Here is a 26,277-nt window from a genome sequence, read left to right as displayed (position 1 = left end):
AAGACACGACGACTGTTTCACAAATAAAATAATAAAAAAATATTTTTGCAGATTTCGTACCGTACCTATAATCATGATTTTCGGGAATCTTTTTACGATACTCCTGGCAGCCCCATAATTTACCCACCTCCATTCATTCAATTTCGAGTACAGTTTCATTCAGTACACCAACCATTCAAACGGAACGATCTCAAACAATAACGCGAAAAATATCAAATTGAAAGTTTGTGAGAGAAGCTGTGGCTTGTTTTACACGATGGCGTTAAAAATATTTATATTTAGTGCATTATTTGTGTGCTTAACAACTTATGGTGAGTTAAAACTTATTTCATACGTTTAATACCAAGTTTTGTCATGCTCTAAATGCGTGGACCACAACGCTTTTCAGTTTGTTTTGCAAAATTAACGATTCGCAATTGTTTTGGTTAGCAAAGCATAGGACACACCCATTGGGTTAAGATTTAACGTTTAATCGTAATGCATATCCTTTAAAACATGTAAATAATTCGCGTAATGTAATAGTTTTTAGCGAAAACCGGTATGTAGTAGCGTCATTGTAACTCAGATTTTCTTTTGTGAACACCGCTCTTAATTCAGAACGCAATTTCTTCACCGTAATAACGGTTTTACACGTAAAATAACAAGATCTTGTGACTTAAAACTTAATTATAGAGATGTAGAGAAGGGTACGCGTTAAAATCGACCGGTTTTTTTCAAGGGTAACTGCTTGAAGGGTAGGTTTTTTGCGAGATTTCTGCTCCCCTTTTTTACACATGTGTGACGTTTAATTTTCTCCCTCCACGATTTTTACGAGAAATAGCCTAAGATGTTTTTAGAAATAGCACTATTATCCCCCTGATGAGTGAAATCAAAGTAGATCCTATCAGACCTATGTTTTGCCTATAGAGAATGTCCTATTTTATTTTATTTATAATATTTGGGAAACAATCAATTTTCATAACACACAAAAAAAAAACTACAAATTAGCATGAAGTTTCCAGATTCAAGTTTACCTTATGTACCTACCAGTTTTTGTGGCATTAAAGCTGGAATAAATATGCTAAATTCGTAATTATTTTTTGCAGTCTCCGGCCAGCGCACTCCAACGATCTCCCACATCACACAGGAGCAGATTCGAGACATCGGAGGACAAGTAGACTTGGACTGTTCCGTCCATTATGCCAACGAATACCCTGTTATATGGGTAAGCTTTATTGACAATAGGGAATATGCATCGATTTGAAAAGTTAATTAATTATGTATTAATAAACACTTTAGTTAGTTGATTCATAGACTTTCTGAAAAACTAGTATTGAAATCGGACTGGAAACAAAAAAGTTACTAGTGTTTAAACTGTATGGAAATAGCTGAGCGTGACGTCAAGTTTCACCCGCCCATAGTAACTTGTATGGGACTGCGTGTCGTTCTAACATGACCAATGACGTCATTATAACTTAGGTATCTTTTGAATTTTTTGTTAAAGAAAAGCACAGATTGATTTGAATGCCAAGGCTACTTAAATATGAGAAATAAAAAAACCTTGCATATTCCCTATTAAGACAGCAAATTATTTATTTAGTAACATTATATGACCTGATAAAGGTAGCAGGAAGGCGCTGGATGCAGGCCGCTACCAACCGTGCGATGTGGAAGTAATTGGGGGAAGCCTATGTTCAGCAGTGGACGTCCTGTGGCTGGAATGATGACGATGAACACTATTTGAGTATGTGGTTCTGGCATACATTAACACTGCAGTACACGCGCCCATTTTTTTACACGAATACACGCGCGGCCTACTCTGGTAAGCCAATTTAAAATCACTGTCATCATCATCATCAACAGCCCTTTACAGTCCACTGCTGGACTATGAGCCTCCTCCACTATAAATCAGTATATAAGCAATTAAAATATTATAAATAAAGTAAATAAAATCACTGTAAATCAGTTTATAAGCAATTTATGAATAGAACTACTATGTAAATGATAAAAGTGTTTATTATAGTTATTTTATAATCAAAGTTTTTTTATATAACTATTTGGGATCAAACATTATAAACAGATTTAAAAGTTGTAAATTTTTTGGACCAAAATTGCACTTTGAGACCAATGTTAACAAAAAAAAAATTGACTGAATAAATATGATTAGTTTTTTATCTGTCATAGTATTCATGACTTTCTACTGCCTGGTACACGGTGTAAATCTATTTGTTACAAATCTTTCATAATTTTTTTGTCGAGTGATTTCGGGATTTTGACTAGACCCGCAGTTTTGACGCCCAATTTTAGAAAAGTGCGCAGACTCTAGCGACCCAAGCTTTATTGGCTTACTGACAAATTTAGTAAACGAGGCTTTCCTGGAATGGCAGCTCTTTGGCGCAAGTTTTCAATAAGTTATAGCGTAAAATGTTACCCTGGTCTACTATAGTAGTCCGCGCGTGTACTCTAGTGTTAAAGACCACTTCTCATGGTCAAAAATATTGTGCGGGGTTTATGATAAATCCTACATTAGCCTCTGGTAAATTGAGGGTCGTGCTCCTGCAGTGGAGACTAATTATGTAATGACGTAATAATTATGCCTTTTTTGGTTACAAGTATGTAGTTACTGTAACATTTCGTCTTTTCTCCTTTTTAACCGACTTCAAAAAAGGAGGAGGTTCTATGTTCGACTGTATGTATTTTTTTAAATTACTATTCTCTTCTCGGATCGTTTGAAAGATACTGCCTCCTGATAACATGGACAAAATTGTGCCGTTCCTATTTTTTTGGACTCATCGTCAGTTTTTGTATATTGTACCTTGATATTTCCATTTCTGACATCAGTTAATCTCTGTTTACTACAGCCATTTAAACTTCTCAAAGTTCATGTACCTTTGTGTACAAGATTGCAATTTTTATTGGCACGTATTATTCCTACAAATTGATGATTCATTTGTTTTTAAAAACAGAGGTCACATAACACATTTGTAGTCCAGTCATGCATAATGTCCTGACAATAGCACAACAAGCTAAATTGTGGTACTTTATGTAGAGGTATGGTTCTAGCACTCAACGCAAATCACACTGCGCCGCGCTCCGCCGCGGTACGCGGGACGACAGATTTAATCATTGTATGCAAGTACCTCAGTTTGTATAGAAAACACGCGCGGCACTTCACACTGACAACGCGTCCGCGCGCGTGATTTTTTATATGAAAATCACGCGCTCCGCGGCGGAGCGCGGCGCAGTGTGATAATCGTCTAATTGAGTCAGTGCCTGAGGCATGGGAGCGGCACTGGAGGGTGTTTTTGGGACGTCCAACGTCGATCCTTATTATTCAGACGCCCGTATTCACAATTACTATGAGGTCTAACAGTGCGCGTGAACGCACAGGGTCACACACGAACCAATCATAGAGCTCTATTCAACGCTGTGCGTTCGATTTGCTGCTTCACCGTTTGTGAATACGGGTGACAGTGCCTAAAACTAAAATATGGGAATGGCAACATCAAACGTCAATCCTTAGATTCAGAGACAGTTCAGTCTCAAAGAGACGATTTATTTATATCATAATGCATTTATTAAATGGTCATTTTATATTAGCACTAGTGGCCGCCCGCGACTTCGTACGCATGTATCCCGTTTTACCCCCTTAGGGGTGGAGTTTCGTAAAATCCTTTCTTAGCATAGGCATCCTACGTCATAACATCTACCTGCATGCCAAATTTCAGCCCGATCCATCCAGTGGTTTGGGCTGTGCGTTGACAGATCACTATGTCAGTCAGTCAGTCCATCAGTCAGTCACCTTTGAGTTATACATATTTAGACTAGATAGTTCCAGCTATTGATCGTTTCATCCACAAAGACGCGCCCCACCAATTTTGGTCTCGGTCGCGCGGGGTGCGGGGAGTTTGATCCGAGCAATCCGAGCGTCATTATTGTAGTGTGCGTGTGCACTCATGGATGATTTAGCGTGTACCGATAACACTCACAGCGGAAGAATGGTGATGGTCTTCAACCAGTAACATTATCTTTTCAATTGCCTCACGTTTCATATTTGGTACATAGTTTGAACAAAGTCAAGCGTTTAAAAGGACACGGTAAAGATTAAAATTGATTCATAAAAAACTGATTTCGGTCGTCATTGAATATGTCTTTCAAAAGTCCCATTGGTTGGATTCCTTCAATAAAATGACTCATACAATACCCATACACGATATTAAATGTGTCATTGTATGATGTTATAGGGGCAGACATTGTAACTGAATAGTGTATTGAATTGACTATTTGGTGGGGTAACTGACCTATGTTAATATGTAGTTATGGGTCTTTTTATTGTCGAAGAGATTTAAACATTTTAATAGTAGCCGTGCCCGCGACTTCGTACGCGTTTTACGCTAAGTTTGAATAATATTTCCGGTTTGTGCAACGTTTTTCTTTACTGCTCCGCCCCTATTGGTTGTAGGGTGATAATATATAGCCTAAACCTTCCTCGATAAATGGGCTATCCAACATAAAAATAACTTTTCAAATCGGACTAGTAGTTCATGAGATTAGCGCGTTCAAACTCTTCAGCTTTATAATATTAGTAGGTAGATGGGAGTATTTTTACTGTCGAAGAGAATATTATACATTTCAATATTATAGATGCTTGACTTCTGTGGCTATATCGAAACTAATTTTAAAGAGGAAACATTTGATTCTTTTTTGTATTGAATTTTCTCCGAAACTACTGGACTGATTTCAAAATCAAAAATATTTATTCAGTTTAGACCACAAGTGGCACTTATGAACGTCAAATATAAAAAAAAAGAAAAGGTAGGTCGTATTTGAAAAATTCTTTCGCCATTACAATCCTACATTATTTATGATGAACTTAGGCGATACGAAGTTCGCCGAGTCAGGTATAATCAACATTAACGCCCACATTCACAAACGATTCTTGCTTAATATTGAAACAGCAAATCGAATGCACAGCCACGAGCGTTGAATAGAGCTCTGTGATTGGTTCGCGTGTCACACTGTGAGACCTCATAGTAATGTTTGGGAATACGGGCGTTAGATTCGCAATACTCACTGTGTAATTTCTTTAGAACACACTTCGAACATAAATTCTTTTACTTATCACAAGTTCTGGTATTGCTAGTAAAAGCGTGTGTATTCCTAGTAACATTGATCTAGACTAAATCAAGTTTATTGACTAACAATGTGCCTAGATGGCCTAGAATATAGTCTAGGACAGTGTTTTTCAACCTGTGGGTCGCGAGAGGTCGTTAAAACCACATCAGTAAAAAAACAGTAAATTTTATCCGAAATGCATAAATGTTGTATGGATTAAAGTATTCGGTCCCTACAACATCTTTGTAACATTATAAAATGCATGAAAAAGCGGACGGTCGGGGACCCCGCAAAATATTTTTTCATACTAGGGGGGTCGCCAAAATTTTTTTTGATACTAAGGGGGTCGTGTCATGAAAAAGGTTGAAAAACACTGGTATAGGATATGTTCCAGCTAGGACGATCTGACCGTGATGAAAGTCATCTGGGTTCCTTACAATTTATCTAATCAATTCGCAGGTTTATTTACATTTACTAGCGGCCGCCCGCGACTTAATACGCGTGGATCCAGTTTTACCGTAAAACCATTTTTGGACTTCAACGAACATTAAAAAAAATAATTAGTAAAATTGGTTGATTTGTTATGTAATTTATTTATAGGTGATCGAAGGAAACAAATAATTTATAATCAAACTTAAGTCCACTTTGATCACCCAGGTCATCTTATCCATTGGTGGTGATCAAAGGACACCAAATTGTCGCTTGGAGTCCACTTTCGTCACCTGGATGATCAAAGCCAGGCGATCAAAGTGGAATAGACCTTGGGGCAGATGACTGCATCCCACTTAACATCAGGTGCGATTGTGGTCAAATACCTGCCTTGTTATGCATAACAAAAAAAATGCCTTTGTCCAGCTGTGGACGTCATTTGGCTGAAACGAACCATTCCTCTACAATATTACAACTGATCCCTAAGCCCTGTTTCATCTGAATTGCCAGCTTCCTCAGGACTATTGACCTTGTTCTAAATATATTTATAACCTGGTGACGTAAATATCTCACTGTTAAACTCTTGTGAGTTGTGACGTCATGATCTTACTATGAAACTACACACCGGTCGAGTAAGGCCCAGAACAGACGGTGAAACGCAACTGCAACGAAACTGCAACTTTGTGATGATTCTGCTGAATGAAACTGAAACTAAAAGTTTCAAACTGGTCGCGTCATGTGGTCTCTCAACGGACGCTATGGCAGAAACTTAGATGCAACTCAAAAGTAACTAGCAGTTGCAGTTTCGTTGCAGTTGCGTTTCACCGTCTGTTCTGGGCCTAACTGCGCGCCTGATGGCTGTGACATTACGTCGACGCTCTGGTATAGATCGTTTCATCCACGAAGACGCGCCCCACCAATTTTTGGTCTCGGTCGCGCGGGGTGCGGGGAGTTTGATCCGAGCAATCCGAGCGGCATTATTGTAGTGTGCGTGTGCAATCATGGATAATTTAGCGTGTGCCGATAACACTCAAACGTTAGCGGAAGAATGGTGGGGCGCGTCTTCGTGGATGAAACGATTTATACGGACGGGGCGAACGCGGGGAGGTGTGCAGGTGAGTGCGAGGGAGAGTCGCATTCCAGCGCACTGCGCAGTTACCTCGATCAGGTCGTAAACAATCATCATCATCATCATTTCAGCCATAGGACGTCCACTGCTGAACATAGGCCTCCCCCAATGTTGTCTTTCCATGTTGATCGATTGGTAGCAGCCCTAACCTTTCCTACCTTTATGATGTTTTCGGTCCACCTTGTAGGTGGACGTTCCACTCTGCGTTTTCCGGTACGCGGCCTCCATTCCAGAACCTTGCTGCCCCATCGGCCGTCAGTTCTGCGTACTATGTGCCCTGCCCATTGCCACTTCAGCTTGCTAATCCGTCGGGCTATGTCAGCGACTTTAGTTCGTTTACGGATCTCCTCATTTCTGAAACAATTTCAAATCCTAAATCAGTAGACTTAAGTCAATTTTAATCAGTATCTAAATCCTCCACCTAAATCAGTAAGTATGGTTTTCATTTTTCTTTCCGCGTGGATTGGATATGATATTCTATTTTCAGATTTTTTATTATATTGGAAACGATTACCCAGTATTAAGGACGTTTTAACTTAAACCTGTTTCACATCAACCTAACTTTTTAGTTTTTAGTACCTTACGTGGTTTAGATGCTTTTTTTTACCAAACATTTCTCTCATGTAATGTTACACCGAACAAGGTAAAAAATGTTTAGGCAAATGCTTGTGGTTAGTTTAAGATTAAATTATTTATTGTGAAAGTATGAACAAATAAATTGTCTTTTATAAAAAAAGTTCCTGTTATCGAAAAACTTGAACAACAAGTTTTATATTTTTATCAATAAGACGCTAAAAGGTCACAACGATAAAAGGTCAGTGATAACTGATAGTACAAGTAGTAGGTACAGGGGTGCGGTTCTCAAATAAGTTTGGGAACTGATGCTATAAAAGGTATGGCCTATACCGCGGCGCCGGATTGATTTTTGAAATAATGTTTTATTAATAAATTAAACACCAAATCAACAAAAACCTACTCTAGAATCATAGAATGGGCACAGTTTGTTCGTTCGTTCGTTTCAGCCGATAGACGTCCACTGCTGGAAAAAGGCCTCCCCCAAGATTTTCCACAAAGACCGGTCCTGCGCCGCTCGCATCCAGGCACCTCCCGCGCCCTTCACCAGATCGTCGGTCCACATAGTGGGAGTGCCTACGTCTTCCGGCTCGTGGTCGCCGAGAACTTTTCTGCCCCAACGGCCATCAGCTCTACGAGCTATGTGCCCCGCCCTCGGCCACTTCTGCGATTCTGTGGGCTATGTCAGTCACTTTGGTCATTTTTAAGTGACCCCTATGGAAACAAAATTCCTGTTATGTATTACCATAGGTGTCGCTTGAAAATTAGGGATTGATGGTGAAAACGGGCATGAGTCTCCCTCCCCATTCTAATCTGCCGGAGCCACACTCTAAATTGACCAATTTATATTAATATTAAAATTTGTATGTTCACAGGTAAAATACGACCGCCTCAAGACAACAGAGTCGATACCTCTGTCAAGCAACGCCGGCCTCATCATCAGGGATTCCAGATTCTCCCTGAGATTCGACGATGCTACCGCCACCTATACTCTATCGGTATGTATTGTTATTGTTAATGTAAGAATTATGTTATAGTGTTAATTTTAGATTTGTGTATGAAGCGAACACGAATCTCACGCTGACGTAATAATTGCATGTACAGGAACACATTACACATTTAAATACAAATGTCGAATACACTATAGTCCGGTCGCCGAGCACATAGAATTTTGTCCAATGACCCCGAGTTACCCATCCTTATCGCTCGCGCGTAATTATATTGCTGTCGCGACTGTGCGACGGGCGCCCGCAGTGAGTGTGCAACATAATTACGCGCGAGCGATAAGGATGGGTAGCTTGGGGTCATTGGACAAAATTCTACGTGCTCGGCGATCGGACTTTCGCTACCTTGCTCTTGATAAATATAGTACGAATTTGTGCAAGCGAAATAGACTACCGCCCGTTTTCACAAAAGATGCTTGCTTAAGTGAAGCAGCAAATCAAACGCACAGCGTTGAATAGAGCTCTGTGATTGGTTCGTGTGTTACACTGTGAGTGCATCCACGCGCACTGTGAGACCTCATAGTAATGTTTGTGAATACGGGCGTATAATGACCTAATGATTACAGTCACAATATTATATCCACAGATCAAAGACATCCAGGAGAACGACGCGGGCTGGTATCAGTGCCAAGTCTTGATCTCCCTCATGAACCGGATCACTGCTGAGGTGGAACTCCAGGTCAGGCGGCCACCCATCATCTCTGACAACTCTACCAGGTCTATTGTCGCTAGCGAGGGAGAGAGTGAGTATACTTACGTCTTTTGGTCCTTGCCGTTTGCAGATTTATCTTAGCGCCCCGATTACGCTAAATATTTTCAACTGCAACGCGACTGGACGACGAACGATAGTCAGCTGTTCGCACAAATTCGTATCCGCGGTGTCGCTTTGACAGCTAGTTCAAACGGAGCTATAACGTAAACGGAACGCAGTTGCGCCTTTGTGAAAAAGCTGACAGAAAGCTACTTTTTCACTAGTCAAACGCTTCACGAACATTTGAAAAAATAAGGTGATCGGACTTTTAATGGAAAATGCTTAAATGTTTCGTGTTTGCGCGTGAACTTTACCGCGATACCGAATTGCACATCAGCTGGAATGAAAACGGAGCGTAACTGAAGTTTAACTAGAGTTGAAACGCGAATGAAATGGAGACATTATAAAATAGCGCAATCGCAATCGGGGCGCAAGTCTCTTCATCTCCCTCATGAACCGGATCACTGCTGAAGTGGAACTCCAGGTCAGACGGCCACCCATCATCTCTGACAACTCTACCAGGTCCATCGTGGCTAGCGAGGGAGAAAGTGAGTATTATTCTGTGCCCGCGATTTCGTACGCGTAAAAATAATTTGAATAATATTTCATGTTTTTGCAACATTTTTCTTGGTCCGCCTCTATTGGCTGTAGGGTGATGTTTAAGTGCCCAAAGCCTTCCTCGACAAATGGGCTATCCAACACAAAAATATTTTTTAAAATCGAATCAGTAGTTTCTGAGACTAGCGCGTCCAACCAGTTCAACCAAACAAAAATACTCTTCAGCCTTATAATATTAGTATAGATAGCACACACATAGTACGCAGAACTGACGTCCGACGGGGCAGCAAGGTTCTGGAGTGGAGGCCACGGCACGTATTGGAAAACGCAGCGTAGGATGTCCATCCACAAGGTGGACTGACAACCTCTTATAGGTTGCGGCGCTGCAGCTGGATACAGCTTAGGTCGCTGCTAAAATTCAATATGGAAATCATTGGGAGAGGTCTATGTTCAGCAATGGACATCTTTTTGTCTGAAATATTGATAACATGACAATTTATCAAAAATATAGTTCCTTATTACAAAAATACGTTGCTTAGGTCTAGATTGTACTGTAACTTATTTTTTTGTTTCTCTAGTAATTATGTTTTTATCTCTTTGTTTGTCCACAGGTGCCCAAATGGAGTGCTACGCCGGTGGATTCCCGCCGCCGAAGATCACTTGGCGTAGGGAGAACAACGCCATCTTGCCCACCGGTGGCTCCATCTATAGGTTGGTAACATCTTGGTAACATAAGATTTTAAACTACCTCGTTCCATTTCCACTTAAAGAGGGTTTTCGCGAATGAAAGATCCGCTAGATGGCTGGACGTGGAAGTGGGGTCTGACTGCTGCGTGATTGGTGGATTTTGACATATATGTCAATGTCATGTCAAAAATAACCAATCATGCAGCATTTGACCTCGCGTCTACGTATTGCCATCTGGCGGATTTTTCATTCGCGAAAACCCTCAATAGAAAGACTCGGGTTTTTAATTTAACTTGTGGCGACATCTATCGACACGCCACTACAGTCATCAACCAACAGATGGCGCTGACACTTACCTTACTATGGCACACGTCACCGCGCCTACAAACCTGCATCGCGGTGACAGAGTTCTCTGCTTAACTGATTATAGAAAACCGAGATGGTAAATAACCGGACCTTGGTGCCCAAGCACAGCACCCGCTCGGAAGGAAGCGATTCCATCTTAGCTTCCTTATTGTGGTTGAGCATCATATCCCACAAACTCATTAATATATGTCGCGTTAAGACCCGTGTCTTTCTGTTTAAATCTTGGTAAAGCCTGGTCCGTGAGCACGTACGAATCCCGTCCAATGACCCCAAGCTACCCATCCCTATCGCTTGCGCGTAATTATGTTGCTGTCGCGACTGTGCGACGGGCGCCCGCAGTGAGTGTGCGAGCGCGACAGCAAAATAATTACGCGCGAGCGATAAGGATGGGTAGCTTGGGGTCATTGGACGGGATTCTACGTGCTCACGGACCAGGCTTTAACATTCTCACACGCAAGCACTCACGTGCTTAAATGAGAATAAGTGTCGGCGGAAGCGCGGGGTGCGGGGAGCAATCCGAGCGGCATTATTGTAGTGTGCGTGTGCACTCATGGATCATTTAGCGTGTACCGATAACACTCAAACATTAGCGGAAGAATGGTGGGGCGCGTCTTCGTGGATGAAACGATCTATACTAGGGATCTCACAAAATTGGATTGCAGTTTAGACGAACCCTTATTACGGACGTGTAAAAGCGCTTTCTAAAAGCCTATTAGCAGAAAATAATTAAATAACTGACTTTAACTTACAGAGGCAACGTAATCAAAATCCCGGCGGTGCACAAGGAAGACCGCGGTACATACTACTGCGTAGCCGAGAACGGCGTTGGGAAAGGAGCCCGAAGGAACATCAACTTGGAGATCGAGTTCGCGCCCGTGGTTACCGTCCCACGCCCACGGTTGGGACAGGTGAGATTACAAATTCAAATCTATCTATATCTATAAAAGCGAAAGGTCACTGATTGACTGACTCACTCATCACGAAATCTCAGAAACTACAAGTGCTAGCAGTCTCCAATTTTGCATGGGGGTTTCTTTTAGAACTTAGGTGCTTACTAAGACGGGATTTTGCAAAATTCAACCCCTAAGGGGGTAAAACGGGGTTCACGTGTACGAAGTCGCCAGCTATATTATTTGGTCTAGCGTTTAACGCAGTCAGTGCCATAAAGGTAATATAGTTCCAAAATACTGAACTGTCCTATGCATGACATTGACAGTGGGGCGCCACCGTCAATACCGGATCGCTGGTTTCGATTTTTGTCATGTTGGAAACCATATAGTTGAACGATGGTAGCGCCCCCCTGTCATTGAGTTTGGCGGGACAGTTCAGCGTGGGTCATCTATACCTCGAGACACTAAGTAATCTACTAGATAAGCGCTACGGGACTATTCCCNAGCCTATGTTACTCGTGGATAATGTAGCTTTCGAATGGTGAAAGAATTTTTAAAAACGGTCCGGTAGTTTTTGAGCCTATTCATTACAACCAAACAAACAAAGTTTTCCTCTTTATAATATTACTAGCTTTCCGCCCGCGGCTTCGCCCGCGTGGAATTTTGTCTGTCACAGAAAAACTTTATCGCGCGCGTCCCTGTTTCAAAAACCGGGATAAAAACTATCCTATGTTCTTTCTCGGGACTCAAACTATCTCTATGCCAAATTTCATCAAAATCGGTTGCGAGGTTTAAGCGGGAAAGCGTAACAGACAGACAGACAGACAGACAGACAGACAGACAGACAGACAGACAGACAGAGTTACTTTCGCATTTATAATATTAGTTGGGATTAGTTGGGATATAATATATAATATAATTGTAGATGTTAGCTGTCAGTGACCGGTGTTTTTTTCAGCTCAGTGTATTTTCTGCTCTCGCAAACAACTGAACATTTACAAGATACACAGTGTCAATATTTTTAGGGTTCCGTAGCCAAACCCTTATTAGATTCGTCATGTCTGTCTGTTCGTCCGTATGTCACAAGTTCACAACCACTTTCCGAAACTATAAGAGCTTATACTGTTGATTGAAACTTGGTATGTAGATGTATGCTGTGAACCGCATTAAGATTTTCACAAAAAAATAGAAAAAAAAGCAATAAATTTTGGGGTTTCTCCATACTTAGAACTGAAACTCAACATTTTTTTTCATCGAACCCATACGTGTGATACCCCATCTAACAGGTCTTCAAATATGATATTGAGGTTTCTAATATTATTTTTTTCTCAACTGAGTAGTTTGCGCGAGAGTCGCTTCCAAAGTGGTAAAATGCTATCTGGTAAATAAATAGTAAAATCTAATTACTACATATATCACTGGAAAGAAGAAAAGCTAGAAATGTTTTTAAGATCATTGGTATTACATTTATTATTATCACATTTTTTTTCTAAGTCGATTTTTTATAGTGGTTTGTACTTTTGTTAAACTTTGGCGGCTAGTAACTAGCTATCCAATCATTAACTGGATCTAAAATTTATTTTATTTTACTAAATACATCGTTCGTTTCAGCCGAAAGACGTCCACTGCTGGACAAAGGCCTCCCCCAAGGATTTCCACGAAGACCGATCCTGTGCCGCTCGCATCCAGGCACCTCCCGCGACCTTCACANACTGCCTATGGCTTCAGCTATCTGTCACAGCTTAATTCGCTGATCTCTAAAGCAAGATTCTTTAAATTTTCATTATTTTATTCGTTAATGGCGAAATCTGGCCGCCCTGACTTGAGGTCATCTTTTGGCGACTCCCTGCCATGCTTGAACTATCGGATCCAATCTTTCATGATAGCAAATGAAGGCCAAGACTCCCCATAAACTGTAGACATCTCTTCAAATGTTACCGTCAGCGTTTTGTTCCTCTTTTTGAGGAGTTTTATGACAACTGTGTACTTCAATTTCGTACATTGCGCGGATGACTGAGACATGATGGCGTTTACAAATTAATTACTAAAAGCGTGATGACGCTAATGAAATGAAACTTTGTACATATACTAAGGAGGTTATTGGCTAATTAATTAAATTTAGCGCGAGTCAATAATAACACTTGAAGATACTTAGGCTCAAAACTTTTCAGCCGCCCCTCGTAAGAGCTTATACTGTTGATTGAAACTTGGTATGTAGATGTATGCTGTGAACCGCATTAAGATTTTCACACAAAAATAGAAAAAAAAAGCAATAAATTTTGGGGTTTCTCCATACTTAGAACTGAAACTCAACATTTTTTTTTCATCAAACCCATACGTGTGGGGTATCTAACAGGGGTGTCATACTTGCTATCGAACGTCGAAGTATCTATTGTCTAGATATTGACAACTATGCATCAACGGGTCGCTACATCTACGGTACTCTATATTAATTAGTACGTTACAATGAATGTTTTGTTATCGAACGTCGATGTATTTATTGTCTAGATATCGACAACTATGCATCAACGGGTCGCTACATCTACAGTACTCCATAATAATTAGTAGGTACGTTACAACGAATGTTGAAGATGGCGAATTTTCTCTTAAGATCCGTCATTTCATCGCTTTAGCGTATTTACCACCTATAGAGATACCGTCAGTTTTCGCACTTTTGAAGGAAAATGTTTTTCCAACAGATGATACTCGAATTGTGGAATGGTTTGAAACCTTAGATTAATAAAACCTAGATGGATAGTCTTCATACAAACGCTTCGTCAAGAGTGAGGCAAAAATCTTATGTCATTAGTGTCAATTTTGTTGGGGAGTGTAGACAGTGAAGGCGATTTTCCCGAAAGTAGGGAAATTTTTAATACGTTTTTAATTATTTTATAATTAACAAAAACAAAACGCATCATGTACTTACTTATTTATTGAATTCAAAGTACCTACCTAATTACAATAAGATAAATCGACTTAAAAGTCTCGATTTCATTAAAAAGGAAGTGTATTTGTACGGCGAACAATTGGGAAATAAATTTTCTTGTTACTGGTATCATTCCCGTATTTAATTTTTGAAAGCCAAATTCAAGCAAAATACGCGTCGAATCGTAGTAATTACTTATGAAATGTAACACTGGTCACTTTCTTTCGTTTTTCTGCTGTATTTAGACACTCTTTCACATCACAAACGGTCTTAATTAATTAAAAGTCGTCGGACGTGTTTACCAATTTTTCACTTTGACAGTTCATGTGACGTTTACGAGTAAGCCATTCTGGCTCACTAAAATCTGCCTCACCTTTCGTGCACTGACTATCTATCTAGGTTTTATTAATCTAAGTTTGAAACCAATTACGTGAACGGCAAACTGGTATCGCGAAATACTGGTGACTCAAAACTAACTATACGTAGAACAGTCCCAGTATTTCCTCCAGAATTGTGGTCAGTGCACCATAACAACAGTAATTTGCCGAGGACTCAAAATAAAATTGAAGCGTGGCACAGACGCTGGAACTCCTTAATGGATAGTAAAAAAATGGGTCTTTATGCCACAATTGGTGAGCTAAAAAAAGAACAAGCAGCCACCAACTTAACAATTGCCAGAATGGAAAGCGGGGTACCAGCTACTCCACCTAGAAAGAAAAAGAGGATCCATCAAGAAGCAATCTCGCGGTTTCTTGAACGGCGTGACGATAGTATGGATGTTTTTCAATTTCTGAAAGGAATAGCAAGCAATTCTTTTTTGTAGTACGTATCATGCACAATAAGATACTTTAACTTTAACTTTACTTTAAACATGTACTAATTAATTACTTTATTTCATTATTTAAATACACAATAATGTATGATTAAAAAATTGTTTTTTCCTAATACTTTACCTTTTACTACAAAATTTGGTAGGAAAATATTACTTACCCACCCTGAGAAGTTCGTTATTTACCCACCGCGACTTTTGATGTCATGACACTGATTAAACAACCGATTGATTTCATGACTTTTAATATGGAGTACCGTAGATGTAGCGACCCGTTGATTTCATGACTTTTAATATGGAGTACCGTAGATGTAGCGACCCGTTGATGCATAGTTGTCGATATCTAGACAATAGATACTTCAACGTTCGATAGCAAGTATGACACCCATCTAACAGGTCTTCAAATATGATATTGAGGTTTCTAATATTATTTTTTTCTCAACTGAGTATTTGCGCGAGAGTCTCTTCCAAAGTGGTAAAATGCTATCTGGTAAATAAATAGTAAAATCTAATTACCACATATATCACTGGAAAGAAGAAAAGCTAGAAATGTTTTTAAGAACATTGGTATTACATTTATTATTATCACATTTTTTTTTTTAAATTTTTTCTAAGTCGATTTTTTATAGTGGTTTGTACTTTTGTTAAACTTTGGCGGCTAGTAACTAGCTATCCAATCATTAACTGGATCTAAAATTTATTTTATTTTACTAAATACATCGTTCGTTTCAGCCGAAAGACGTCCACTGCTGGACAAAGGCCTCCCCCAAGGATTTCCACGAAGACCGATCCTGTGCCGCTCGCATCCAGGCACCTCCCGCGACCTTCACCAGATCGTCGGTCCCCCTAGTGGGANATTCGTGGATACCGCATAGTATCCGCAGTCCGTCTATTCCCGGTTGTGGACACTGACTATGTCCCTACTGAGAATAAATGGGAAAAAAATTATTGTCATTAGTGGCGACGTATAACAATCCTACTTCCTATCCTACTAATATTATAACTATAAATAAATAAATTTCAATAAATAAATAAGACGTGTCTAAAAAGCGCAATCTATCATCATTGGTTAAAATCTACAGCGCTGGACAAACTACTGTTTTTGACGTTCGTAAATATTCATGCGGGGGAAGCCGTGAAACGCCATCTATCAACATGATATCAAACAACAGATTTTACGAACTAAGGAGTAAAACGAGGTCCACGCGTACGAATTATTAATAAAATTAATAATACATATTTGTATTCATCTGGTCTTACTTGACTTTCNTAGAGCGTGAGAACACGCACACAGTCATAATTATTTTAGTGTGAATAAAACTAGCATCGAAATTACCTAAACTTGACATGCCACGCTAGACGTAAACGCTCTTAAGTTAAGCGCTAGAGCTATAAACCTGCTTGTACTTACTTTAGTTTTGTTTTATTTTCTTTTTTAAATTTATTTCTATGTAATGTTTCCCAGGCTCTCCAATACGATATGGATTTAGAATGTCACGTGGAGGCCTACCCTCCCCCGGCCATCATTTGGCTGAAAGATGAAGTGCAGCTGTCCAACAATCAGCACTACAGGTACGTTGAAAAATATCTATTGTCTCTAGCAGGAATTGAATCCATAATATGTCTTTTGCCAAGCAAATCCTTTGACCGGTGAGCTACCGAGACATAGGGTACCTAATAGAGTTAATGCAATGAGCCATCTCCCTCAGAAAAGTCAATTTCAGATTTATCAACTCGGAAAAGGGATCAACACGGTATCGCCTTTCGCACGGTATCAACCGCGAGGCGAGACGTTCACGTTACGGTGCGGATAAGAGTGCGTTGCGGTCTGGAGTTTCATACAAAGATTACTGACTGAGTTGATGCGGTTACGATCCCTTTCCAGGTTGATAAGTGTGATTCGTCCTTTAAAGTCCCTAAAAGTCGAGGTTTATTTCGATTTGCAACTTTAGATTTTGAGTGAAGTTGGCAGAAGTTTCACAACTCAGAATAGTTATAACAAAATGGGATTGGTAAAGTCCGGCCGCCTAGCAGATAAGATGACCCCAAGATACCCATCCTTATCGCTCGCGCGTAATTATATTGCTGTCGCGCTCGCACACTCACTGCGGACGCCCGTCGCACAGTCGCGACAGCAATATAATTACGCGCGAGCGATAAGGATGGGTAGCTTGGGGTCATTGGACGAAATTCTATCTGCTCGGCGACCGGACTTTGTGTTTTGAGAGCTTAAAAAAACGATGTCAATAAAATAATGTTCATGAACAATTTTTCTTTCTCCAGAATTTCCCACTTCGCCACCGCCGACGAGTTCACAGATACCACAATTCGCGTCATCACCATAGAGAAGAGACAGTATGGTGTGTTCACGTGCAAAGCCCAAAACAAGTTGGGATCTGACGAAGGAAAAGTGGAGTTATTTGGTGAGTTTTCCTTTTTTTTTTGTTTTTAAATAGGTTCTTATTTTAAATTTTCGTTCGTTTGGAAAATAAATGTTTTTTTTTTTTTTCAATTTGAAATACGTTCCTATTTTAAATTGTAATTTGTCCCTTCTTTTTTAAATTATTAACTTGTTTTTTTTTAACGAAAACATGTTGTTCCACCAATTTGGGATTTTTAATTAAATTGTTTTGAATGATGATATTTTTTGAGAAAAATTTTTTTTAATGCTTGCAATTTCTTTTTTAATGTTGAAGTTTTTTCTTTGGAATGTTAAAGATTTAAGCATTTTTTGGCGCTTAGCTTTTAAACCAATTAAAACGTTTTAATGTATTAGAAAAATATGTTTGTAGTATTTTCAAAAATTTCGATGTGATTATTTTTAGTACTTAAGTTTTTTTATTGATATAGATATGATATGACTCAAGAAAACTGGTGGTGATTCTGTAGTTAACTTAAAAATCTAAAAAATTATCATTGTTGTAAACTCTTTACCTCCAACTGATTTTTATTGTATTTTATTTGCCACCACTTTTCTACGTTTTCTTTTACAATTTTTATAAGCTATGTATATTACTGATCTTAGTGTTAATCGCAAAAAAATATACAAAACACAAGCTCATTAATTGCTCTCAGTTTTGCCCGAAATTCACTTTAGTCAGTCTTCCCAAAAAAATACTTTCACAGACAGATTTACTAGTTTTTGTCAGTAATTAAAGACTAGCTAACTATGGAGAAGCTAAAGTAGCGTTATGATTTTTGCAGTCTATGTATGTTTATATTTACCTACCAATGTTCTTTTGTAGATCTGCCCGAACGATTTTTTCTGTAGTCGGGTTACAGTTTTTTAAACTTTATTCATCCTTTTTTTATACAATTGTTTGCGTCAACTAAGCCCTAACTAAGAAATACCTAAGATCAGTAAGCCCCGCATGCAAGCATGGCATGTACTATTTTGTTTGTTTTTGTTTTCGCTAGAAACGATCATACCTGTTTGCCCGCCCGCCTGTGGTCGGGCTAACTATGGTGACGCTGCTTCAATCGCTCCATCATCGGCTACCATTGTAGCCCTATTGGGGCTATACACAGTTCATTTAGCAAGAAGGTATGGATAATTTCACAGAGTAGTTCTAGGTACTTCGTAGCCTATTGGTGGAAGGTGCGGGTTCAGTGAATCCAAAAGCTAAGCGCCTTTATGAGAAGCCACTATTTGGATGGGTGACCGTTTTTCTAAATTTCAAGGTGAGGAAATACACACGTAAGAAAGAGAACGTCTTGTTGCACTTATAGCTTTACACTTGAAATGAATGGTTTCTTCAAACTGTCAAGCTAGACGTGCTAACTGAGGAGTGTCTATTCAAAAGGGGATATTTACATTTTTATTATTTATTAAACTGAGTATGCAGTCTTGTTCTTAGTGCTGAATACTCACTTTCGTCACTTGAATCTTAATCAAAACGGGATATTCTCCCAAGTAAAGCAGCTTCAAATATGAGTGTTCATTTCAGAACAGGATATTTACACTTACAAAATTAAAAAAATAATAGTTATTTTTCATTTCATAACAAGAGAGGATATTTACAATACAAATATTTACACTATACCAATTAGCCGTCTCAAAACGGGATATTTACTTTTACATAGTGTTTTATTTCCTTTAACTTTATGCTTTAGGATTTATTTTTAGACATTTTACTCTGTAAAACGGAACGCAAAATTAACGTAAAACGAAATCTATGTTGTGTGATTGTCTGACACCTGATATTGGACAAATCAGAGCCCCGATTACGGTAATTTTTAACGTCAACAATCCAGACACGCTTCTCGATTCTGCGATACGATTGGTCGTTCAACAGCGTACGTCAGCTGTTTTGACCAATCGTATCGCAGAATCAGAAACGCGTCTGGATTGTAGACGTTATAAAAGTTACCGTAATCGGGACTCAGGATTTGAATGTCTAATAATTAAAAAAATATAATTCTCTTTAGTAGCGTCTTTAATTTTGGTCATTATTATTATCAAAAAAAAGAATAATCTGTGTTTTATTATCATTTAAAATCTTGAGATGTACAATACAAAAGAGGATATTTACAAAATAGTAGGCTCAACTAAAGGGGATATTTACAGTAAGTACAGAACAAAGGGGGATATTATAAAAGATCCGTGTCAAAAGAGGATATTATGATTTTTCTGAACTCTGTAACTTTAAATTAACAAGTCATATTTTTTGGCAAAAAGTGTAGTTAGAACACTGTAATGAAATAGTTTCATAACAGAAATAATGCTTTTCGGTAGGTCTGTCAATATTTCCCATATAAGTTTTTCCCATTTTGTGAAAAATAAGATAGAATGTAAGTATCCCCTTTTGAAAAGACACTCCTCAACTATGGTGACGCTGCTTCAATCGCTCTCCATCGTCTGCCACCATCATAGCTCTATTGGGGCTATACACAGTTCATTTAGCAAGAAGGTATGGATAATTTCACAGAGTAGTTCTAGGTACTTGATAGCCTATTGGTGGAAGGTGCGATTCAGTGATTCCAAAAGCTAAGCGCCTTTATGAGAAGCCACTATTTGGATGGGTGACCGTTTTTCTAAGTTTCAAGGTGAGGAATACTCACGTAAGAAAGAGAACGTCTTGTTGCGCTTATAGCTTTACACTTGAAATGAATGGTTTCTTCAAACTGTCAAGCTAGACGTGCTAACTATGGTGACGCTGCTTCAATCGCTCCATCGTCTGCCACCATCGTAGCTCTATTGGGGCTATACACAGTTCATTTAGCAAGAAGGTATGGATAATTTCACAGAGTAGTTCTAGGTACTTGATAGCCTATTGGTGGAAGGTGCGATTCAGTGATTCCAAAAGCTAAGCGCCTTTATGAGAAGCCACTATTTGGATGGGTGACCGTTTTTCTAAGTTTCAAGGTGAGGAATACACACGTAAGAAAGAGAACGTCTGTTGCGCTTATAGCTTTACACTTGAAATGAATGGTTTTTTCAAACTGTCAAGCTAGACGTGCTAATTATGGTGACGCTGCTTCAATCGCTCCATCGTCTGCCACCATCGTAGCTCTATTGGGGCCATACACAGTTCATTTAGCAAGAAGGTAGGTATGGATAATTTCACAGAAGACTTCTAGGTACTTGGTAGCCTATTGGTGGAAGGTGCGATTCAGTGATTCCAAAAGCTACTATTTGGATGGGTGACCGTTTTTCTAAGTTTCAAGGTGAGGAATACACACGTAAGAAAGAGAACGTCTTGTTGCACTTATAGCTTTACACTTGAAATGAATGGTTTCTTCAAACTGTCAAGCTAGACGTGCTAACTATGGTGACGCTGCTTCAATCGCCCCATCATCGGCTACCATTGTAGCTCTATTGGGGCTATACACAGTCCATTTAGCGAGAAGGTATGCAATATTTCGCTAACTATTTCTACAGGGTGGAAACGTTAAGTGATCTCACTCGATTATTTCTAAACTATAGAAGATATCGAAAAACTGATTACTGATTCTGAAAGTGCTTCACAAGCAGTTTCAAACGGTACAAATAATAGGTTACATAATAAACTGGATCTATCCGAAAATTTAATGTTTTCAGCCTCCATACTAAATGTATGCAAACCAAACAATAATAGAAGTTTTTTTTTTATTAAACAATAAACACTTAAAATGAACTCGTAAATTGCATTTTTATTTAAAATTATTCGTGGAAAACATTGGTTTTAGGCTTTACTTGCTATAATATTATCAAGACATGAGTGCCATGACTGTGGCTGTACTAAATGTATGGAAGCTGGAAACATTGAATTTTCGAATGGATCCAGTTTATTTTGTAACCTATTATTGATACCGTTGGATAGAGCTCGTGAAGCACTTTCAGGATCAGTAACCAGTTTTTGAATATCTCGTATAGTTTTTAATATTATGTGGTTTTACTAAATGTATGGAAGCTGGAAAATTAGAATTTTCAGATAAATCCAGTTTATTCTGTAACCTATTATTGGTACAGTTTGAAAGAGCTTGTGAAGGACTTTCAGAATCAGTAATCATTTTTTCGATATCTTGTATAGTTTAGAAATAATCGAGTGAGATCACTTATCGTTGCCACCCTGTATAGTTGTCATGGCCCATTGGTGTAGAGTGCAGACCGACTGAAGCAAAAGTTAGGCAACTTTGCAAGAGGCCGCTATTTGGATGGGTGACCGTTTCAAAAACCTTTATAGGTATGACGTGAATTCTTCTTCCTCTGATTATTTAATTTTCATTGTGTAGTGCTATAGGTTTGGTAGCTCATTGGTGGAGAGCGGAGTCTGGAGAAAAACTCCAACTTTGCGACTTTGTTTGCAACTCTGCGAGAGGCCACTATTTAGATGGGTGGGTAACTGTTTAATAAGTTACCGAATTCATGGAAAGGAATGATACCCCGTTCTTCAAAAACTGGGCGAAGACCCTCTCAACACTTTCCATCAGGTAAAATGCAGGTTAGAGCTTCAGAAACCCAGAAAATAAATATTTTTTATAGCATTATGATTATGAAATACGTTTAAGTTACGTTGTACTTTCGAATTTGTTTTTTTTTATTTGCTTTCAATCGTATTTTTATGCCATCGCATGAAAAATGACTTGGCTATTTCGTTTGCAATTTTTTGATAAAAGGACAATGGGCAAAATGGTACCCGGCTCCAATAGATATGCTTCTAGTGTCATTTGAAAGGTCTTACCAAGACAAACAACTTTTAATCTGACCACCAGCCTCAGATCTGGTTGTGTTCGAAGATAAACATACTTTTTTGCAGAATGGTACCCGGCTCCAATAGTTATGTTTGTAGTGTCATTTGAAAGGTCTTACCAAGACGAACAACATTTACTATGGCCACCAGCCTCAGATCTGGTTGCGTTCGAAGATAAACATACTTTTTGTGTAGTCGAAGTATCACACGTGTCCATCGTATGGTACTTAGGTTATGCGAATCATGAAGGGTTTACTGCTCCAGCATCCTTCCTTAACTCTATAATTATTTATAGGGATAATTGTGAAATAAATATTTTTATTTGAAGAACTACTACCCCCTTATTAATAAAAAGTTACACCTAGGATGAGCCATGGATTAAAATGACATTTTAAGCCAGAGTTCAACTAGGGTGTAACTTAATCTATACTTCTATACTAATATTATAAAGCTGAAGAGTTTGTTTGTTTGTTTGTTTGTTTGGTTGAACGCGCTAATCTCAGGAACTACTGGACCGATTTGAAAAATTCTTTTTGTGTTGGATAGCCCGTTAGTTCCTGAAGGCTTTAGGCTATTTATCATCACGCTAAGACCAATAGGAGCGGAGCACCAATCAAGAATATTTCAAATCAGTGATTTTTTTCCTTTTGAGAGCTGACGCTGCGTAAACGGTTAAAGTTTCGCAAAAATCATGTATGACAGGATTGTTCCCCTTTAAAAGTTCTTTAAAAAAGTCCGCGGTAGCATATGTCTATCTTTTAAGGTTGGCTCATAGTAACCATTTTTATGCAAAAAAAATCTGTTTTAAAATAATGCATTATTTGCGAAGGTGTTTTTATAAACATGATATTAATCCTTATCCAAATAAATAAATTATTCACCACAAGTATTTAATTTTAAACATTCTTGCCCTTTACACCATTCGATTTCAATAAATATCTTAGGAGATATCGCAGTTTTAAAATCACATCGCAGCAAAATAATGATCAAGTACTACGCGCGCTACTGATGGATCAATGCACAGCCTAAACCGCTGATCGTAAAGACCTGAAACTTGGACGGTGTGTTCTTTGTATGACGTAAGCATCTGATAAGAAAGGATTTTCCAAAATTCTACCCCTAAGGAGGTAAAAAGGAGGGGCAAAGTTTGTATGAAATAACGAGATTCCTTCGTCCAATCTACTTAAAATTTTGCATAAGCATTCTATAACAGAATTAATGGAAGACGTGTTTCGTATTTTAGTGAAATGCACCCCCTAACTATGTTAAAAAGGGGTAGAAAGTTATTTTAGTGGTGATTTGCTTCAAAGTTGATATTAATTACTCATTAGTGCATTTTTTTACAATCATGACGTCATGTTAACGACTACCATACTCTAGGGGCCTCCACTTAACCTCGGAGTGGGTGCCCGCTGCGTGCGCTCGCCCAACAATGCATAGTAATGCATGAAAGTCATGCCGCGGGCACCTGCTTGCGCTGTATACATAAACTCATTTTCGCGCGAGAGTTTTGGCGGAGGCCCTTGAGGTAGTGGGAGTAGTCTTGAGGAAAAGCTCCTTCTCCCACGGCCAGTGGCATGCTGGAAGCTTGGTAATTCTAGCACCCGTAGGAAAATATAAAAAAAAGTTTACCAATAATACTGCGGTAGGTGTAGTTTTCGATTTCGTTGTAAAAAAATAATACCACCGAGTAACTTTCACCGGATCAAAGGCCGAGCTGCATATTCATAAAATATAAGAAAAAAATATTTTCATGTTTATTTAACCTGATTTTTATATTTTAAAAGTATTCAAACATTTAGATAATAACGTTAAAACATTTAAAAATAATCGTATGAGAACGTTTTCGACTTCTCCACGGACGAAGTCGCGGGCAAAAGCTATTTGTAAAATAATTAGACTAAATTATTAAAAGTGCCTACCCAAAGTCATTATTCCACGCGGACGAAGTCGCGGGCACAGCTAGTTTTATTAATAAAGGGGTTAGAATTTTATTACTTCTTAAAGATTTTATTATGGGTTGCTAAAGTGAATAAACCCACAAGACCCAATAAGTTCACCCACAAGATGGACCGACGACCTCATAAAGGTAACGGGAATACCCTGGATGCAGGCTGCAACCAACCGGCCATTGTGGAAATCATAGGGGGAGGCTTATGTTCAACTGGACGTGCTATGGCTAAAATGATGATGATGATGAAAGAGAATCAAGGGCTAATAGCTTGGGTAGTTCGTCGTAGGTATAATACTTTCCTTTTCAATGTTTCTTTTAGTTATATTAATAGATTGTAGTCATAGTACATACTCGTATACATGGACGATTGTGTTATACATACTTTCTTATAATACTTAGTGGAATTACTGCTTTCAAAACGTGAATTAGAACTGGCCCCATAGCAGATATTTTCCTACATCTAAAGGCCTTTTGAAATATATATTGGTTATGGCTATTGGAGCGGGTACCACTTTCCATACATTTGTGCCCATCATCCTTTATTTTTCAAAATTTAGGGTAGATGTACCTAACGTCATACTTTACAAAATAAAAAAAAAAATAAAAAAAATCTGTATAGGATCCCCTCCCTCCTTCATTAATTACATTGTTTGTAGTCTTAAGACTGTCAAGGTCATTTAGTCTCCACTGCAGGAGTACGGCCCTCTTTAATTTACCCGAGCCAAATGGAGGCTTTAGCCTGGAGAGAGTGGTCTATCATATTCCCATATTACTAGTATTGTAAAGCTGTTCAATCCTCTTTTATTGAAAAATGAAAGTTATTTTGGCACATTTTTTTACCTATTTTTACTAATAAATTGTATTTTTTCTTCCAGAATCTTCAATACCAGACATTAACTACGCGGGACTCCGCCGCGACCCAAACTACTCCGGTAGTTCTAAAACGACACATATCTCCACCATATCTGTACTGTTTTCTACCATTACACTTATTTTTAACTGGTAACACCATCGCGGATGGTAGTTTTTGAAATTAAGTTCAAAAAGAAAAGTAATGTTTGTCTTAATATTTCAAGGTTTAGGGATTTGATTATATTGATATTTACACCATGTATCAGTACATTACGAGCGCGTTTACTGAAAACTCACACTAGGCCCTCTGTTGCTAACTGTACATGGTATAAATCTCAATGTAATTTTTTGAATTAAACTTAAGAACTTAGTTTTTGGATTAGACTGCCGTAATTATAAAGTGTAAGGTCAAAAAGTACAAATTTTAAACAATAAAAAAGATATAAGTGTTGCCAGTGAAAATAATCCTTTTTTCTACTTAAGATTTTGATACTAGATTTTACTATTCCTAAAGGCAGCAATTTAATGTAATTTAAATTATATTTTGCCCACGTTTTCTTTTAATTTTTAAGATATTAGGGTTATGTCACCTGTTTGCGTCCACTGCCCTTTTTCTTTAAAAACTTGAAAAAATCGCCAAATTAACAAAACCAAATGCTTTTTAAGTATTTTCTGATATTTTTGAAGAATGGTCCGACGCTTGGACGCGAATAGGTGACATGACCCTACTCTGCAATAAACGTACACAATTAAAATTCACAAAATGACTGAATTATGTATTATGCATTTTTCTACTGAATATTTCTATAAGTACGTAGAAATGTGGATGTACCTTTAATTATAATGTCAACTTAAATAATGATTGTTAAAGAGTAGTTTTAAGGAGACGTGTTTATGAAAAATCGCAATTTCGGTAGTTGATACCAATAACCAGTAATTCTTAAGACACAATTTCTTTAAAAAAAAACACTTGAAAATTAAAATCCAGTTTTTTTTTCATTTATAAAAAAAGATTATTAGCAATTTGTATTGCACAAATTACTAATAGTCCTGTTAGCCCCTC

General features: G+C 38.4%; 1 protein-coding gene across 3 annotated transcripts; it reads left to right on the top strand.

The window, feature by feature from the left end:
- The first annotated feature begins 158 nt into the window (after positions 1-158).
- Positions 159-25,410, top strand: Lac (septate junction protein lachesin). Of its 3 annotated transcripts, XM_028322663.1 has the most exons (11): positions 159-311; positions 1,086-1,204; positions 8,101-8,223; positions 8,816-8,972; positions 10,150-10,249; positions 11,343-11,499; positions 16,702-16,808; positions 17,520-17,659; positions 18,654-18,701; positions 20,387-20,465; positions 25,238-25,410. In XM_028322663.1, the coding sequence occupies exons 1-11, from the start codon at positions 257-259 to the stop codon at positions 25,257-25,259; spliced, it is 1,107 nt and encodes a 368-aa protein (XP_028178464.1). In that variant the 5' UTR covers positions 159-256; the 3' UTR covers positions 25,260-25,410. The 3 variants fall into 3 exon arrangements, with proteins under 3 accessions (XP_028178464.1, XP_028178463.1, XP_028178465.1); XM_028322662.1 differs by lacking the exon at positions 20,387-20,465 and having other exon boundaries at positions 18,654-18,780; XM_028322664.1 differs by lacking the exons at positions 18,654-18,701; positions 20,387-20,465.
- Positions 25,411-26,277: the final 867 nt, after the last annotated feature.

The sequence above is a fragment of the Ostrinia furnacalis genome, unplaced genomic scaffold (genome assembly GCF_004193835.3).
Source record: "Ostrinia furnacalis isolate ACB-3 unplaced genomic scaffold, ASM419383v2 OfSCF7688, whole genome shotgun sequence".
In the NCBI taxonomy this organism is placed as follows: domain Eukaryota; kingdom Metazoa; phylum Arthropoda; class Insecta; order Lepidoptera; family Crambidae; genus Ostrinia; species Ostrinia furnacalis.
Note: the sequence above shows the minus strand (reverse complement) of the source record. Positions and strands in the feature narration are given on the sequence as shown.